General features: G+C 36.6%; 1 protein-coding gene across 2 annotated transcripts in view; it reads left to right on the top strand.

Moving 5' to 3' along the window:
* The window catches only part of KIAA1958 (KIAA1958 ortholog), a 153,685-nt gene that overhangs the window by 124,167 nt on the left and 12,459 nt on the right, over window positions 1-17,059 (top strand). Inside the window, exon 3 of one of the 2 annotated variants that reach the window (XM_055302206.1) lies at window positions 11,450-11,622. In XM_055302206.1, the coding sequence (XP_055158181.1) occupies window positions 11,450-11,622 (173 nt within the window). Of the gene's footprint in view, window positions 1-11,449; window positions 11,623-17,059 lie in introns of those variants that run through there. The other variant, XM_055302204.1, reaches the window with a different exon arrangement.

Below are 17,059 nucleotides of genomic sequence, written 5' to 3'. Positions count from 1 at the left end.
TCACTTCCATAAATTTGCCTTCAAGAATATCCTTGAGCGTAGATTTTTGTATGTATCTATGATTAAATGTTTAGCATAAATTTCTACAAAAGAAATTCCTGAGCCAAATAAAAAACATTTATTTTTCCTACATATACATTTCCAAAACCCTAGTCATTTTTATAACTTAAAAAAATAATATATTCATATTGTAAAGCTTAAAAGTCTCACAGAGGTAAATACTAACCAATGTGTCCAAATTTTTTTCTAAACTAGTACAAATTCCCCTGATGCTAGCCACTATTTAGATAGGGATCGTTTTGTGTTTTTGCCAGTCTGATAAATGAAATACATCTTCTTTTGATTATACTATCTTATTATTATTAATGCTTTTGTTATTTGTATTTCTACTATGAATAATTGCCTGTCATATCCTAGGCCCATATTCTAGTGAGTTATCTTTTTCCAATTGATTTAAAGGAGATTTTCATATGCATTTTGTCACTTTATGTGTTATAAGTATTTTCTCCAGGTCTGTTTATTGCTTTTTAAATTTATTCAATGCAGAACTTTTGAATTTTTATGTCATCTGATTTGTTAATCTGTTTTTTTTTATAGCTCTGGGTTGTATCATGCTGAGAAAGGCTTTTCTCACTCCCAAAATCATGAAAATTGTCTTCTTTTTGGAAACAGCCTTTTGAAAAAAGATCCATTTGGAAATGTGTGTGGTATGACATAGGAATCTAAATTTGCTTGTTTTTGTTTTCTCTAACTCAGTAGCTTATTATCTCAAAGCATTTATTGAAGAGTCCATCCTTTCCCCAGCAATTTGAATTGGAGCCTTTCTTATATACTCAATTTGCATATTTACACAGACCTTTTCTGGACTTTGTTCTGTTGCACTGATGTATTTCTCTCTTTCTTCTCCCGAACTTACACTTCAAATCATTGCAGTGTTACAGTACATTTATATCTTTCAGGGCAAAACCTCCCAATTATTATTTTCAAAATTGCCTTCCTTTTCTTATGCATTTACTCTCCTAGATAAACTTTAGAATCAACTTGGCCAGTAAAACCAAAAAGGGGGGATTTTAATTAGAATTACAGCACATTAAAGATTATTTGAAGAAATTACACATCCTTATGATATTGAGCCTTCTCATCCAGGTATCTGGTATAGCTCTTTATATATTAGGTTTTATATATACATTTTTAATTTTAAGAATTTTTTGAGGAGCGCCTGGTGGCTCAGTCGATTAAATATCTGATTCTTGGTTGCAGCTCAGGTCATGATCTCAGGGTCATGAGATCAAGCCCTCCATCAGGCTCTGCACTCAGCTGGAGTCTGCTTAAGATTCTCTCTCTCTCTCTCCCTCTCCCCCTTCCTTTGCTCATGCTCTCTAAATAAATAAATAGATAAATAATCTTATAATTTAAAAAAAGAATTTTTTGAAAGTTTTGTTACTGAATTTTACAGATATAAAAGGGCACAAATAATGTACAGTTTGGTTAATTTTTATGAAGAAAGCATATTGCTGAAAACACTACCTAGAGATACATGCATAGAATATTACCCAAACTCCAGAAATTTCCTTCCTGTGCCCTCCCTTAGTTACCTCCTTCAGGCAACCACTTTGTTTTTTCACCAGTCATTTTATCTGTTTTTTAATTACATAAGTGGACCATTTCAACACACTCTATTGTGTCTGGCCTCTTCTGTTTAACATTGTGTTTGTGGGGTCCATCCATATTTTTCATGTTAGTTGATTCTAGTAATCCATCTTTTGTCATTATTGTGTAATAATATATTGTATAAACATTTTGCAATTTCATATGCATTCTATTGTTTATGGACATATGGATATTTCCAGTTTGGGGCTTTCTGTTATTAATTATACTTTTGTGAATATTCATGTCACATGCCTTTCAGTAAATATGTACATGTTTCTGTTGGGTATATATACCCTGGTGTAAGATTGCTGGATAGTAGAATATTTGTATGTTCAACTTTGGTAGATAATACCAATTAGTTTCCAAAGTGAGTGTGCAAACTGACATTCCTACTGGCTGAGTAGGAGCGTTCTGTGGCTTTGCATCCTCACCAATGCTTGATATTTGTAGATTTTGTTTTTTATTTTAGACATTTTGGCGGATATATTTTAATTTTTATTTCCTAAAATACTAAGAGTATGTATTATGTTATACAGTGCCCATTCAAGTTTGCCCATTTCTAATTGAACTAGCTGCCTTCTAATTGTTTTATTAGGTGTATACATTTCAGATATCTTCTCTCACTATGTGGCTTGCCTTTGCACCCTATAAATGGTGCATTTTAATAAATGCCTTTTTAATCTTAAAGAAATTCATTTTTATCACATCTTTTACTTTTGAGGTAATAATAATGATTTTCTATTAAAAATGTGCAGCTACCCCAAGGTCATAAAGATGATCTATATTTTCCTCTAGAAGCTTTATTGTTTTACCATTTACATTTAGGTTATGATCCATTTGAAATTGGGGTCTTTTAGTTGTTTGTGGTGTGAGGCAGGCATTCATTTTGCTCATGTTGTGTTAGGGATTTTTGCATCTGTTTATGAGTTGTGTTGGCTTGTAATTTTTTATTGTATTATTCTTGTCATTTTTTAATAGAAAAGTTATGCTACCCTAAAAAGGAAAATGGGTATTATTCTCTTTTTCTATTTATTAGCAGAGTTTTTAGGTTTGGCATTATTTGTTCCTTAAATGTTAAAAGAATCTGCTAGTGAAATCCATCTGAACCTGAAGGGTATTTTGTGATATTTTATTTATTTGTTTGCTTGTTTGCTTATTTATTTATTTAAGATTTTATTGATTTATTCATGAGAGACACAGAGAGAGAGACATAGACATAGGCAGATCGAGCAGGACTCGATCCCAAGACCCTGGGATTATGACCCTAGTCAAAGGCAGACGCTCAACCGCTGAGCCACCCAAGCGTCCCTGTTTTGTGACATTTTAAATTGTAGGTTTGATTTCTTTAATGGGTGTAGGACTATTTAAATTTTATACTTGTTCAGTTTTAGTTAAGTTGTGGAGATTTTTTTAAGATTTTATTCATTTATTCATGAGAGACACAGAAAAAGAGAGTGAGAGAGAGAGAGAGGCAGAGACACAGGCAGAGGACAGGCCCCATGTAAGGAGCCTGACCTGGGACTCGATCTCGGGACTCCAGGATCATGCCCTGGGCCAAAGGCAGGTGCCAAACCGCTGAGCCACCCAGTGATTCCCCGAAGTTGTGGCTTTTTTTATATGTTTGTCCATTTTATCCAAATTTTCAAGTGTATTGGCATCAAGTTGTTCATAATATCTTTTTTCTGTATTTTTAATATCTGTAGGGTATGTAGTGATAACCCTGGTTTCATTCTCGATACTGCAATTTCTACCTTCTCTCGTTTTTCTTACCAGTTTATTAATTCTGTTAGTCTTTTCAAATTCATCTTTTTGGCATTACTTTTTTTAGTTGTAAATTTACTATTTCATTGATTTCTGTTTTACATATTGTTTCCTTCTTTCTACTTTTTAAAGTATATATGTTGTTCTTTTTCTCATTTCCTGGTACAGTTGACATTCAGCCTTTCTTTCCTGATCTCTGCGTTCAACGCTATAATTTTCTCTATAGATACTGCAATATGTGTATCCCACAACTTTGACATGTATATTGTTATTATCATTCAGTTTGAAATATATTCTAATTCCCATTGGTTTTTCCCCCCCTTCATCAGGGGTTTATTTAGAAGCATATTATTGCTTAATGGCCAAAAGTGACCTTCTTGTAATTGATTTATAATTTTTAATTCTGCTGATGCTCTGAATGATTTAATCCTTTGAAATGTTGAAGTTTGCTTTTATGTCCTAGCATTTCTATTTTGGTAAAAGAGCCATGTATCTTTGAAAAGAATGTGTCTTGTGCGGTAGTTAGACGTGCCGTTCTTTGTGTATCAGTTAAGTACAGTTTGATGTTTGCACGTTTCAGTCTTCTACATACGATTTTCTGTATGTGCTTGTTCTGTTGGTTATAAAGAAAATGATATATTAAAATCTTAGTGGTAGATTTGCCTGTTTTTAAAATTCTTGCAACTTCTTTTTATATTTTGAGACTTAGATAGAAATTTATGATTGTTCTTTCTGTTGAATTTTAAAACATTTCTCTTTATTTATAGTAATACATCCTTCCTTAAAGTCTGTTTTATCTGATAAATAGCTACTATGCCAGTGTTCTTTTCTTTCTTGTTTACATAATGTACCTTTTTTTATCACCCTTTTGCTTTCAACTTTACCCTATTTATTACTATGTATAAAGAGCACTTAGCTGAGTTTTGTTTTTTTATCCAGACTAGCATCACTTACCTTTTTTTATTTTTAAAGATTTATTTATTTGAAAGAGAGAGAGAGAGATCACTAGCAGGGGAAGGGGTAGAGGAAGAGGGAGAGAGAGAATCTCAAGCAGACTCTCTGATGAGTGTGGAGCCTGACATGGGGCTCAGTCTCATGACCCTGAGATCATGATCTGAGCCGAAAACAGGAGTCAGACAGACACAACCAACTGAGCTATCCAGGTGCCCTGACATCACGTATCTTTTAATTGAATATTGATCCTGGAATAATTGGTACATTTAAGTTTAAACCTATAATCCTACATATTTTTGCTTTGTCCCATCTATTCTTTGTGCCTTATTTTTGATAAGCAAGTCTTATTCCATTTTCCTTCTCTATCAACTTATACATTCTTTCAATATTCTTGTGGTAGTTACCATGGAGATTAAAATATGCATCCTTGCACTGTTAAAGTCTACTTTAAATTAGTGTTTTCATCATTTTCTGGATAATGCAAAGACCTTTTCAACACTAGCTCCAGTTACCTTCTTTTGTGCTATTGTAATGAATATTAATTCTACATGCATTTAAAACCCCACCAGACACCATTAGTATTGTTTTAAACAGCTGTGTTCATTTAGATTCACCTACATATTCAGTCTTTCCAGTATTCTTTATTTGTTTGCTCTGTCAATGTGCTTCCATCCTGGATCATTTCCTTTACTTGAAAAACTCCTTTTATTATCACTTAATACTTGACTGCTGATAACAAATACGTTCATTATTTTGTATGACTTCCCCTGTACTTCACCTTTATTTTTGAAGGATGCTTTGCTTCATATGAATTCCACACTCGTAGCAATTTTCTTTCAGCACGTTAAAGATAATCATCTGTCTTCTGGCTTCCATCATATCAGCTGAAAAATCAATTTGTTGTTGCTTCATTGAAGGTAATTTGTATTTTTCCTACAGTTTATTTTAAGATTTTCTCCTTGTCTTTTATCTACTCAAATTATAACACCTTGCACTGGGCCATCCTCCCAACCACAGATACTTTTCTCACTCTGCTCAAGCTCTGACATCCCATGCTGGGAAGCCCTCCTCCATGGAAGCCCTCCTCACACTTCTTGAGCTGTAATACTGGCCCCCAGCCACTCCCGTGCAGCGAAGCCCAACTCACTCCAGTAAGACTCCGGTAGGACTCTGACTTTTCACATAGGGCTTCTTCCCATGTCTCCCACTTCTGTGTGAGTGTCCTGCTTGGACTGCTCAGGCAGTCACCCCACATACCTGGCTACCCCTGCATGGGATGTTTTGTTTTCTCCAAGTTCAGCCTTTGTTGCCTCCTGCTGAAACATATTTCTTGCCCCAGTCAGATTCCTATTCCCCTCACTGGGCAGGCTTCATGCCTCACTCTAAGCCCCCACAGCCCCTTCAACACACACATACTCCAGGAAAACAGATGTCTACTTTGCTCCACCCTACCAACAACTTTGAAACTGAATAGTTTTGGAAGAAAAGAGGAAAAGCAGAGGAAGGGAAGAAGAGAATGAAGAGAATTCTATAATTGCCATTTTGTTAATAGATTCTAATGCTCTAGTAAAATTCTCCATCTTTTCCTTATTTCCTTGAACATATTAAAATTATTTTAAAATCCATGTCTGACAACTGCAATAATGCAGATAATTATTTTATCTGATTTTTCTGTTGTTTTTCATTCATTTGGTCTTATAGTATGTCTGTTAACTTGTTATTGATTGCTGGCCACTGTGTATGAAAACTTGTTGAAGATGTTATCCTTCCTCCAGAGAGGATTTAAATTTCTGCAAGCTAGCAAATAGGGTAAGCAGATCACCTTCATCCAAGTGAGACTGTTCTGCAGATCTTCCTTGACTTACAGTGGGGTTATATCTTGATAATCCCATCATAAGTTAAAATGTTTCAGGTAGTAAATGCATTTAATATGCCTAACCTGCTGAACATCTCGGGCTAGGCCTATCTTACATGTGCTCAGAATACTGACATTAGCCTACAGTTGGGCAAAATCATCTAACACAAAGCCTATTTTATAATAAAGTGTTGAATATCTCACATAGTTTCTTGAATATGGTGCTGAAAATGCAAAGCAGAATAGTCATGTGAACAGAGAATGGTTGTGAGTCTATCAGTTGTTTATCCTTATGATCATGAGTCTGACTGGGAATTGCAGCTGGCCACCATTGCCCAGCATCACAGGAGAGCATCCTACCACATATCACTTAGCCCAGGAAAAGATTAAAATTCAAATTTTGAATTATGATTTCTACTGAATGCCTATCACTTTTGCATCATTATATGGCTGAGAAATCATGAGTCAGGGACCATCTATATTTCCAGTTTCTCTTATTCTTATAGTTAAGCCCTTCCTGGGTCTCAAATGAAAGCCAGGGTTGTTCTTCTTCTCCTTAGAAGGCCCTGGATTACTATTCTTGATTCCTCAGTGCCATGAAGTTTTCTCTTAGTGATATCTCCTTTCTACTTGGTTTCTCTGGGTCTTGCCTCTTCATATTTAACTTAGGAATCAGCAATTCCGGGAAGGAAAATTGCACGCAGAATGTCGACTCACTTTTCCATAGTGCCCTTCCTCCAGGACCTCTGACTGTCAAGTACTGGCTGCTTATTAGTCCTGTACATGAATATTTGTATACTTGTTTCACTGAGATTGCTGTAGACTTCAGGCTGCTTGTTTCTGTTTGGGCTCTGTGATCTGCACTGCAACTCTTCAAATGATTGAAGAGGAACACAGTGATCAATGCAGGACTCACTTCTATGTGTTTCCCTTCTCTCCAGGAGTTTTGCTCCTTGAGTCCACTTACTTTTGTTTCCCCATGCATTTAATCTAGCTTTATTTCCAGCAGGAAAGACAGTACAATACCAGCCCCTTCCTTATAGTCCTAAGTCCTCCTGCCATCATTTTTAAGTTTTTAAGTTTTCATTTCTTTTATTAACTTGTTTTTGGATGCTGTGTCTTTCGTGATTGAAAATGTCTTTATTTTGCCCTAGCACTTGAATGATACCTTAAGTAGGTAATAGAATTCGTCATTTTATAGGCTTTTTCCCTTACAACTCTGAGAAGACAGAGTCATTTTTTAACATGTGGTGTCACAGATGAGAAATCTTATTCTTGTTACTATATTAAAGACTTTTTCCCTCTTACCAGATAAAGATTATTGAATTTTCTTTTTGTTCATAGACCTTGGAAATTTCACCAACATATGTTTATATATATCTTTTATAAGAAAATATGTCTTTTTCAGTATGTATAATTGACAGTTCATGAGCCTTACACCCTAAAGATTAAAATCTCTTTGATTAATGAAACTTTTCTCATATTATTTCTTTCACTATTTATTCTATCCTCTCATAATTTTTTCTTTTGAATCCTTACAAGCTAGATTTTGAATCTCCTTCCTCAGTCTTCTCTGCCTCTTAACTTCACCCTTGTAATTTAAAAACTGTTATGACTTTGCTTGCCCTTCTGAGAAAATTCCTTCCATATCACTAATTTGTCTTTTAGCCATTTTCATTCTAATACCCAGTTTTTCTATTAAGTATTTTTTAAATACATTTTTAAACTCATTTTAAATTTCCAGGGTCTTTCTTGTTTTCCTGAATTTTCCTTTTCCAATGAAAGCTTTTCTTGTTTTAAGGATGCATTATGCTCTCAAGTCTATGAAATTATACATTCATGATCTTTGACTTTTTCTTTGGTTTTCTGAATTAATTCTATGGGAGAGTAGAATGTGAAGTTAGTTGCTCCGCTTGTGTAACTTTGTAACTTCCATGCTACTGGTTTTCCCCAGGTGCCAAATGATGCTTGGTTTGTGTGCTCACACTTTAAAAAAAAGATTTATTTGTTTATTAGAGAAAGAGGGAGAACAGGTGGAGGAGCAGAGGGAGAGGGGAGAGAGAATCTCCAGCAGATTCCCCGCTGAATGTGGAACCTGACGCAGGTCTTGATCTCACAACCTGAGCTGAAACCAAGAGTCTGTCACTTAACCAACTGAGCCACCCAGGCACCCCCTGTGTGCTCACATTTTAAAATGAAAGACTAGATTTGTCATTACTCTAACTTACAGGGATTTCCTTAGATATTATTAAAGACTCTTGTTTGATATATCTGGACAGAGCTCCAGGTATAGTTTAGCAGGGTTTTGCAAGTGGTCTTCACCCAGCTGTAATCAGTGCACATAGAAATATCCACAAATAGGCTTCTTTTCAGGGTATATAAGCTGGAAACAATCTGGGAAGGTGGAACCCCTCAAATGTAGACACAGGAGAAGTGTCTGACAGAGGGCATGCATTCAGCCATTTTTTGCTTTTTGCAGCTGTTTTTTGTTTTCCCTTCCCTGTGTCCAGTGGGGCTAGCTAGAGTTTACTGAGGCAATGCCCCTTCTCTCCCTGACTCGAGGGTAGCTTTTCATAGTAATTTCCCTCACTTTTCACACTGTACTCGCCAACACCTATGCTGTAAATGATATAAGTGCAAACCATGCATTGAGGGCAGAGGAATTGTTCAGATCTAGCCGTCCTTAGAGTGAGTACATGACTCCATGGTCACTCCTGCTCCCATGGCCAGCTTTTCTGAACTTTGAGCTTGCAGTTTGCCTGTCCTCTAATGGAAGAAAAATGCACGTCTTTCTTTAGTAGTCCCCTCTTTCTCCTATATTCACTTCTAAGTCCTCACTTCTGTTTGTTTCTCCATCAGTAGAGTCTCCTAAAAATTTCCTTGGCACCATAGCTCTACAACTTTTACTGAGAATTTTTAAAAAGCAATTTATTATGTATATTTAATTTAATATTTAAATAGAATTATGAAAGAACTATATGTGTCAATCATTTCCATGCAATTTCTTTCCCATTATGAAAGCATACAAGCATTCTTTACCTGTTTCTCTGTGTTCTAGGATTTTGTTTTCCATTTTCGGTGTACAGTCTCTGTCCTAGGATAAAAATGAAATTATTTAAGGCCATGTAATTGTTTCATGTAATAATTAAACTTAAATATCCTATTTTGCAGTGTGACTTTTTTCTACTCCTATGCTGTACTGAGACGATGGAGACTGGGCTGTGTTGCAAGAAGTCTTTTGTTGTGATTGTTTAAAAACAAACACAGTGAAACCGTAGCGGTTATGTAAATAAATCAGACTTAGTTCTCCTTACCAGAGATTAATACAAGTAAATGTTGGGGGCCAGGATATACTTTTCATAAGTGGCTAATATCTAAATTGTATTCCATACCGAAACTTTATTCATGTAGTACATGATTCCTTTGCTGTGAGCATAGAGTCAGTGGGACCCAAGTCCAAACCCTAGCTCTATCACTTGCTAATTCCATGACTTGGGACACAGCCCAGAGGGCACCTTGGTAAATATTGGATGAGTGATGTATGAAGTTACTAAATGTATGAGGCTCAATTTCCTTATCTGTAAAATAAGTATAACAACACAGTTACTTAGCAATTACAGACAACTCTTGGCATATAGTAACCATTCAATTAACTAAATTGAATTAGTGATCAATTTTATACTAGAATCCTTTCATTAATATCAAGGAAGTCCCAGAAACAGTATGAGTTATCTCAGTTTTATGAGGGTGATGAGAAGAATGGACTCACATGACACAGTCGGATAGCCTTTCTAGCATTGTTTCTTTTTTGCTATAAGCATTTATTAAAGCAGATTATGTGCTTAATGGTTCAACAGCAAACTTAAAGGGTAAAGACACAGTCTTAAGAAGCAATACATACCAACTGGAGATTTTCTGGACACAGTTACATCACAGCTTTAAGGAATAATAAAGCAAATATGAGACACATACTGTGGAGAATAAGGGAGCTTGTTTCACGTGGGGAAGGTTGTATAAAAGTGAGTTTGGAATTGGAAATGGGAAAAAAGACACTATTTGGTACAAAGATCATGGGGAGATTTTTCAGGCAACAGGTGGGGAAGGTTGATGTGGTGTTCTGGGCAAAGTGGATGCTGGGGACAGCAGGAGCTAGTGGTTGGGAGTTCCTCAGTGGGGTCAGTGGGAGGTGAGATGAGTTAGGCAAAGTGGAACCAATTTGCAGATCACCTTGGTAATTGCACCAACTTTCCATTCTGCTATTTCTCAGCCTCTTAATGCCTTATTTGAACATAGAAACATTCCAGAGAGGATCAGGACCATTTGGTAAACTAGAGGTTGGCATTATTTTCATTTTAAAGTGGTCCACCTTATTGTTGTTGGTTTTCTTTTTCCTATCCAAAGACAACAATTTAAACAGTTTAAGCTTGATTTTAGTAGATCACAGAGTAAAAAGAAAGGCCTAATAGTTATGGACTTGATTATCTCTTCTGTATCCAACAATTAAAGTGGACACCTTGAGGGAAGACCACTTTTCACCTGACTTGGTTTGGCAATTGCAATTTAAAATCTGTTCCTTCTCCTATGAGATGATGTGAGCCTCTCTGGCATGTTCTTCCTTCTTTCCCCTAAAATTATTTTCACTTTACCTTCCATTCTGATTCTAAGTGAGCTGATGGGCTGGGATTTGGGGTTTAAATATCTCTTTGTTCATTTGTGAAAAGAATTAAAGAAATATGCCAGCACCATTTAATACAAGGCTGTCCAGGATGGCAGATAAGGCACTACATTACAGAGAAATGACAGCTCTGCATACACTGGAGGCAACGAGAAAGGATGTGTAACTCATCTTCCCTATTTCCTTCTATTTTTATTGTTGCTGTTGTTCATATGAATGCCTTTTATTTCCAGTGAAAATTTTTGGACAGAACATTCTTTGTTTTTCTGCATTCATTTTTTTCCCCTTCTGTTACTGGAATGCCTGCATTAGTGCATCAGTTGATATATATAGCAAAAATACTGGAATCAAATGCAAGGTTACTGCATTGATTCCATGCTAGAAATATTTTCCCTACTTTATTTCTTCTAACATATGTATACTTGATAGACATTTCATTTTTTAAAGTGTTAGATCTTAGGAGATTTCTGTTACTTAACATGATCCCAAGATACAATTCTCTAAAGAAGGGAATGGCAAATTATTTTAATGCCTTTTATTGTTTTTGTTTCTAGCCTATTCTACTAAGCTCAACAAATTTCCTGTGTTTAATATTAATGATGACTTGAATGATCTGTGTACCAGTGCAGTAAGCCCAAATACTACCAAAGCCACGCGATATGCCCTGAATGTGTGGCGATATTGGTGTGTGACCAACGGGCTCAAAGATCACACGGACATCACCAAGGTAAGAAACTCCTCTGAGTTTACTTCTTCTTTCAGCCACCTTCACAGCTTCTAAGTGCTAGGCATTGTGTTAAGCATTATTAGGAACACAGAACAGAGAACACTTTGAAAGAACATGAAATCAAAAGAAAAATTGTGTTTTAAAAGAGAGTTAGAATTTCAGTAGTATTGGATGAAGACAGGAGTCTTCTAGCCTAAGTGACATGAAGAAGAATAAGATTTGGAGGGATAGATTCACTTGCCTGCAGCAGAGACTTCAGATATGGGAATAGTAGACTATAAAACCAGATGTTGTTAAACTAAATGCCAAACTAAAATCTTGTGAATACTAGGAAGATGTTGAAGTTTTCTTTTGTTTTTGTTTGTAAGGAAAGACTTTATCTGAAGGATTATTGCATTGGCATCAGGGAAGGGACTGTCAAAATAGGGAGAATGCTCTGACTATAAGACCTAAAGAGTCAGGGAAGTTTCTTTAACAGGAAGGAATATAGTGAAAGAGATATTTGGAAAAATTAATTGGAAGTGATGAGCAAAAATTTGTTTAGTATCCTTCGTCCTCAATTTCTCCAGTTGTAACATGAACTCTTAAAATGTCTTCCAACTTGAAATGTTTGAAGTTGCTCAATGGAAAGGAAATACTTTTGGACATGTAGAGACAGAACAGAAAGACATATTTTAGGGGTGCCTGGGTGGTTCAGTCAGTTGGGCATCTGCCTTTGACTCAGGTCATGATCCTAGGGTCCTGGGATTGAGCCCCACACTAGCCTCCCTGCTCAGGGGGAGCCTGCTTTCCACTTGTGCTCTCTGTTGCGCGCTCTCTCTCTCTCTCTCTCAGATAAATAAATAAAATCTTTAAAAAAAAAAAGAAAGGCATATTTTGATTTGGATATACTGAGTCTAAAGCAGATAGATGTCCAGATGGACATGTCCAATAAACAGTTGGGAATGTGGGATTTAAAACATGGAAGTAAAAGGGGCATCTGTCTGGTTCAATCAGTAAAGTATGTGACTCTTGATCTCAAGGCCATGAGTTCAAGCTCCACATTGGGCCTAGAGCTTATTTTAAAAAAAATAAAAATATAGGGACGCCTGGGTGGCTCTGTGGTTGGGTGCCAGCCTTTGGCTCATGTTGTGATCCCGGGGTCCAGGATTGAGTCCCCCATCAGGCTCCCTGTGGGGAGCCTGCTTCTCCCTCTATCTGTGTCTCTGCCTCTCTCTCTCAGTCAGTGTCTCTCATGAATAAATAGATAAATCTTTAAAAAATTTAAAAATAAAAATATAAAACAAACAAAAATGGGAGAAATGTTAAAGCTGGAAGCATAGACTTAAATACCTTGCACAAAGAAGTCAAAAGTGAAGCTCAAAGCAGGTGACATCTCCAGGTTTGGGTGATGTGTTTAGGGCACCAAAAATAGATGAAATAAGAAATCCAGGTTTCTACTTCTGACAGCATGGTGCTCTAGATACTGTGAGGGGCCTCTCTGTTCTACTTGCAGAAAGGAAGGGAAACATCCATGGCACACGCACACACACACACACACACACACACACACACACACAAAGACAGCTGAAACTGGAGCAGTGAGCAGTAGCACAAAGGGCAGGGTTCACCCTGAGGGCATATATTGATAACGTTATTAAAGAAGGGAAGAGACAAATGCACGGAAGAATCCTTGATTTAGTAGACGACCCTGAAAGGAGCCTAAAGAAGTTCTAGGTTCTAGGTTCTGGCTCCTCAGAGAGTCATATGCTAATAATATTTGAAGAGGAATACCCAAAATGAAGGAACTTAAGTTTTTTGCAGATTAAAATCAACTAAATATGTGTCCATTAAAACACAAATAAAAACAAACAAACAAACAAAAAAACAGAAACTTGTTCAACCCAAAACACTAGCTGCTCAAGGAAATAGGTCACCGTGAATGAGGTTGAATAGACACAACAATCAATACATTTAGACACCAAGGACTTTAGATAGACTAATATTATGAAATATTTATAGAAATGAAAAGAATCATAAAATTGAGCAAGCAACAATATAGTAATCAAAATAATCCAACAGATTTGAAAATAAAGAAAAACTTCCACTTGTGGCCACAGGGACAAATGGATCCAAAATTACCCTGCTTCTGTAACAACTAGAAAACTGAGCACAATATGTACAACAACTGTTCTCAGACAGAACAGACAGCATAGGACTTGATCCCTTAGAGGAAGGTAACAAATGAGAGTACTGAGAAAAGTCTTTCATCAGATGTGGAGAATAGTTAGCTCTAAACTGAGCTCTGCTGTGATCCCACCCAACACATCTTAAAAGCTAAACCCATGCACATGAAAAGATGCTAATATCACTAATCAGGGAAATGCAAATCAAAACTACAATGAGATACCACCTCACACCTGTCAGAATGGCTAGTATCAAAAGGACAAGAAATAATAAGTGTTAGCGAGGAATGTAGAGAAAAGGGAACCCTGTGCACTGTTGGTGGGAATGTAAATTAGTGCCGCCATTATGGGAAATACAATAGAAGTTCCTCAGAAAACTAAAAAATAGAACTACCATGTGATCCTGCAATTCTACTTCTGGGTATTTGTCTGAAGGAAATGAAAAGATTTATGCGCCCCCATGTTCATTGCACCCTTATTTAGGGTCCTGGGACAGTAGCCAAGACATGGAGGCAACCTAAGTGTCCATGAGTGATGAATGTATAAAGAAAATGTAGTGCATATACATACAATGTAATAGAAGGATATCCTGCCATTTGCAGCAACATGAATGGACGTTGAGGGCATTATGCTAGGTGAAATAAGTCAGAGAAAGACAAATACCATATGATCTAACTTATATGTGGAATATAAAAGCAAAACAAAACAACAACAAAACAACAACAACCTAAACTGAACTCGTAGAAAAAGAGAAAAGATTAATGGCTGCTAGAGGTGTGGGGGTGTGAGGGTGTGAAGGAGAGTAAAATGGATGAAGGTGACCAAAAGGTTCAAACTTCCAGTAATAAAATATTATTTTTTTTTTAAATGAGAGGCAGAGACAGCGCAGCAGAGACATACGCAGAGGGAGAAGCAGGCTCCATGCAGGGAGCCTGACGTGGGACTCGATCCCCGGTCTCCAGGATCACACCCTGGGCTGAAGGCGGCGCTAAACCACTGAGCCACCCGGGCTGCCCTCCAGCAATAAAATAAATTAAGTCATGGAGATGTGATGTACAGCTTGATGACTATAGTTAATGATATTGCATTGTATATTTGAAAGTTACTAAGAGAGTAGATCTTAAAAGTTCTCATCACAAGAAAAAAAATTTAACTATGTGTGATGACAGATGTTAGCTAGACTCTGATAATAATCATTTTGCAATACATCCAAATATTGAATCATTGTGTCGTAAGAACCAAAGAAATAAAATTCATAATGTCTAGCAACTAAACAAAAATTATTAGACATGCAAAGAAGCAAGAACATACCCCTTAAAGAATGAACCAATCATTCCAGCCCAGATCTAACAAAGATTTTAGAATTAGCAGGCAAGACATTAAACAGTTATTATAAAGAAGGTAAATAAATGGCCAATGAGCACATGAGAAAATGCTCAACTTCATTAGACATCAGGGAAATGCAAATCAAAACCACATGAGATTCTACTTCATACTCAATAGGAAGATTGCAATAATAATAATTTTTTAAATAGATAATAACAGGAGCACCTGGTTGGCTCAGTGACTGAACATCTGCCTTTGGCTCAGGTTGTGATCCTGGGGTCCTGGAATTTAGTCCTGCATCCCTGCAGAGGGGGCCTGCTACTCCCTCTGCCTGTGTCTCTGCCTCTCTCTCTGTGTCTCTCAGGAATAAATAAATAAAATCATAAAATAAAAAGATAATAATAAATGTCGATGAGAACATAGAAAAAATGGAACCCTAGTACACTTCTTTTGGGAATATAAAATGATGTAGCTGCTTTGGAAAGCCTGGCATCTCCCCACAAGTTAACATAGGGTTACTCTTTCACCCAGCAATTGTACTCCTACACATATACCCAGGTTATTAAAAACATCTATTTGTACACAAAGTTGTACATAAATATATGTTGTAGCCTTATCACAATAGCCAAAACATAGAAACAACCCAAATGCCCACAAGCAGGCGAATAGATCAAATGTGGCATATTCATACAATGGAGTATTTTTTGGCAATCAAGAGAAATGACGTACTGATAGATGCTTACGGCATGAATGAACCTAGAAAACATTATACTAAGTGAAATAAGTCAGAAACAAAAGGACACCTATGTATTATTCCGTTTATGTAAAATATCTAGAATAGGCAGGGTAGTAAAGACAGGAAGTATGAGAGAGGTTATGAGGGGCTGGGAGGAGGAGGAAAAGTGGAGCTATTGTGGAATGAAGGCAGTTTCTGTTTGGAATGATGAAAAAGTTCTGGAAGTAAATAGTGATGGTGGTTGTGCAATGTTATAAATGTACTTAAAGCCACCAAATTGTATACTTACAGATGGTTAAGATGGTAAAAGTTATAGATCTTTTACCGCAATTTAAAAAAAAAACAAATAAAACAGCAAAAAATGTATTTCACCTTTATTAATAATTTTAAAATTCACCTGTTCTCACAAACCCCTAGCACCATCTTCATCCCCATTAACCTTAACCTTTTCTAGGCCTGAGGGTCTTGTCTTTCAGACTTTGCAGTTGACAGTTACTGGGAACCTTTATGTTCCCAGGCAGGAATACCCAAAAAGAACCTAATTTCTCTGCACTCTCCAAGGTTTGGATAAATTCTGCATCTCAGGTAGAGAAAATGTCCCATCTGTCCCAAAGAGTATACCTTTCAACTGCATTAGTATTTCTTAGTTTCCCCTGTGTTGGCTGGAAGAATAACGGGTGAGAAAGAAGATGTATTTCAGTCTTCTATAATCTATTCACATAGGCCACTCAAACATTTTTTTTAAGATTTTATTTATTTGTTTGAGAGAGGATGTGTGTACAAGCAGGCAGAGAGGCAGAGGGAGAGGGAGAAGCAGGCTCCTCACTGAGCAGGGAGCCTAACGTGGGGCTCAATCCCAAGACCCTGGACCAAAGGCAGATGCTTATCTGACTGAGTCACCCAGATGCCCCAAATTAAACATTTTTAATAATAAATTCTTAAGAAAGAGGCTAGTATCTTAGAGGATTAGCTGGTATTTAGTAAAATGAAGGATTTGTGGCATCAAAGCCTGTATTCTTTAGTCTCATTTTCTTGGTCTCATTGCAAGATATTTTTAATATGGAAGTGTCTTTAAAAATTGATGAAGGGGCACCTGCCCGTCTCAATCGGTAGAGCCTGCAACTCTTCATCTCATGAGTTCAAGCTCCACGTTGGGCATGGAACTGACTTTAAAAAAAATAAAAATAAAAAAGATAGATATAGCTGGTAG

The sequence above is a fragment of the Nyctereutes procyonoides genome, unplaced genomic scaffold (genome assembly GCF_905146905.1).
Source record: "Nyctereutes procyonoides isolate TBG_1078 unplaced genomic scaffold, NYPRO_anot_genome, whole genome shotgun sequence".
NCBI classification, from domain to species: Eukaryota; Metazoa; Chordata; class Mammalia; order Carnivora; family Canidae; genus Nyctereutes; species Nyctereutes procyonoides.
This window is presented reverse-complemented; position numbering and strand designations above follow the sequence as displayed.